Raw genomic sequence first — 2,820 nt, forward strand, 5'->3', positions numbered from 1 at the left:
CAAAAGATTAAACGAAGAGCAAGATCATTTCTAAAAAAAGATACAAAATTAGTTAAACAAACTAAAATCAATTAAACAAATTAAAATAAAAAATGACAAAAATTAAGAAGTCCAGAGAATATAGTTCAAAATAGGAATCTGGTCATACGACATGGTTCGTGGCCTGTACTTTTGTTCTCGTGGTTTTTTTTAGTTTTTTAATCTAAAATATTAATAACAATGTTTACATATTACTTAATATGTCCTATTAAATTTGTCGAATGATTATTTAATTGACGATTTAAGAAAAATGAGAAAAAAATAAATACCGGAGGATAATAAGAGAAATGTATCAATGAGATAAAAAATGTAAGTTAATTGTGTGCTCGGGAACTAAAAGAAAAAAATTTGATCGTGACTAAATATGAATGAGATAAATTTGGTGAAATGGATAATCTAAAAAAATAAGACAAATTTCGAATTACCGACCGAGTAAAACTAATCCATATGCTTATATCCAGTGGCGGACCCAGGAATTTCAATTTGGGGGGGCAAAATCCGAACGTCACGTCGTTCGAATAATTTGATTGTCGTCCGAATAATTTTTTTTTTAAAGAAAAATATAAAATTACAAGAAAAATAGAAAATTACAATTTACAATATCAAATCCGATGTTAAAAGTTTTACAATCCAAAATATTAAAAAAAAATACAAGCGTTCAAATGAAAATTACAAATTCATCCTTCGAGTTTTCATATTTTTAAAGCGATCAATAATCTTTTCATCAGAAACTTGTAGAAACACTTCCTTCTCAATGTAAGTAACCAAACAATCATTCACTAGTTGATCACCCATGCTATTTCTCAACTTATTTTTGACAAACGTCATTGCGGAAAACACTCTTTCTACACTTGCCGTAGCAACAGGAAGAATCAACATCAAATTGATTAGCAAATGTATAAGAGGAAAAGTCTCATGTTTCCTTGTTTTAACAAGCATCATGGAAAGAGAATTGATATCTTGCAAATCATGAAATCTTTCATCATTTTGCATAGAATCCAAGAAGACATCAAGTTGAAGATCAAGAGCCGTTAAATCATAGCATGAAAACTCTTCGGGATATGAAGAAGCAAGTTTAAGTATCCTCTCTTTATCAAAAGATGAAAAGTTACCTCTAGGACTCAGGGAAGCCATGCATGTAAGTAACTCCATGTTCTTCTCATTAAAACGGTTATCAATCTCTTGAAGATGCAAATCAATTACTTCCAAAAAGATGTCAACGCGAAAATGATGTAGATTTGTTGCTTGTTTAGCAAAACGTCTTGATCTTCCTTGAGGTACATATTGAGCATCCATAGATGGAACATCAATCTCGTGTTTAGTACAAAATAAAATGACTTTGTCTAAGAGACTATCCCATCCTTGATCCCTCATCTTTTGCAACACATTCGTTGTACTTTTAACAAGCTAATGGCATTCACAATATCTTGTTCCTTTCTTTGTAAAGCAACACATAAATCATTAGTGTAGCCAAAAATAGTCAACATGAAATAAGCCATAAAAATAAAATCAAAGGACTCCAAAGATCCTAAAACAACTTGAGCTTTGAGCTTATCATCCGGAGAGCCATTTTCTCCAATCTCCTCAAGCACTTTAACAATTGAAGGAAACAAGTTGATGATACTTATTAGACACTTGTAATGAGATCCCCAACGTGTATCTCCCAGCCTACTCAAACCACGTTCTTGATTCAAACCCGATCCACTTTCAATTTCCCCCACTTCCAAAGCTTGAGCCACTACTTGAGCTTGGTGTTTTCGAATAAGGTCTCTTCTCTTACAAGAAGCTCCCACCACATTTAACAAGTTTGCAAGTACGTCAACAAGCCAAGTACAATTAACATTCTTTTTAGCAACCGCAACTAGAGTTAGTTGAAGTTGATGAGCAAAACAATGAATGTAATAGGCTCTTGGATTATCATTCATAATCAAAGTCTTGAGGCCATTGATTTCACCCCTCATGTTACTTGCCCCATCATACCCTTGACCTCTTATCAAATACAAATTCAATTGATGTCTTCTTTGAATCTCTTAGATTCACATATTTCTCATAAGCAATATTATGAGCACTTTTAATTCCTCCAACATGCTTCTCAAGCCTCTCAGGTTTATTCCACGCTCTAAACCCTCCAACAACAAATGCATCACCCCCCTTGTTAATTTCAACATCCCTCTTGAACAAATAACAAACAAAACAAAATGCGGCATCCATTTCAACACTATATTCAAGTCAATCCCATTTTTTGAACCAATTCAAACTAAAACGGCGTAACCTACCGGAGATATTACTTTGAGGGAAATCATGTGTTTCGGGTTGGCAAGGTTTTTTAAGAATATATGCTCTCCTAACCGGATTTCTTTCATTAGGGGGATAATCCATTATGTTTTTCCTCAATCCCGGGTCATGAGGAAGAAGTTCAACATCATACACCCACTCATCATCCAATGGTTCATCACAACTACTTCTACTTGAACCACCTACTTCCATATTAACATCTTCACTTGGAGGGGAACTTAAAGGAGGACTTAGAGGGGAACTTAAAGGAGGAGATTCATTGCCTTCGTTAGATGTTTGTTGGGATTTCATTCTTTTAAACAATAATTCACGAAGATCGGGTTGTCTTCCCTTTGCTTTTGACTTTTTCGAACAAGGTGAACTTGAATTACTTGACATTTCCTAATTAATTTAAAAATATGACTCAATTATTCAATCTAATTATTCAATGAACCATCAAGGTGAACTAAACTATCAAGTAACATTTAACAACTTGCAACCAATGAA

The 2,820-nt window shown here is 33.6% G+C and overlaps 1 protein-coding gene across 1 annotated transcript; it reads right to left on the reverse strand.

Moving 5' to 3' along the window:
• Positions 1 to 1,409: 1,409 nt before the first annotated feature.
• Positions 1,410 to 2,000, reverse strand: LOC130799115 (uncharacterized). The gene has a single exon (XM_057662223.1). It carries the CDS (start codon positions 1,998 to 2,000, stop codon positions 1,410 to 1,412), a length of 591 nt encoding a protein of 196 aa, XP_057518206.1.
• Between the last annotated feature and the right edge of the window lie 820 nt (positions 2,001 to 2,820).

Source organism: Amaranthus tricolor, chromosome 1, assembly GCF_026212465.1.
Source record: "Amaranthus tricolor cultivar Red isolate AtriRed21 chromosome 1, ASM2621246v1, whole genome shotgun sequence".
NCBI classification, from domain to species: Eukaryota; Viridiplantae; Streptophyta; class Magnoliopsida; order Caryophyllales; family Amaranthaceae; genus Amaranthus; species Amaranthus tricolor.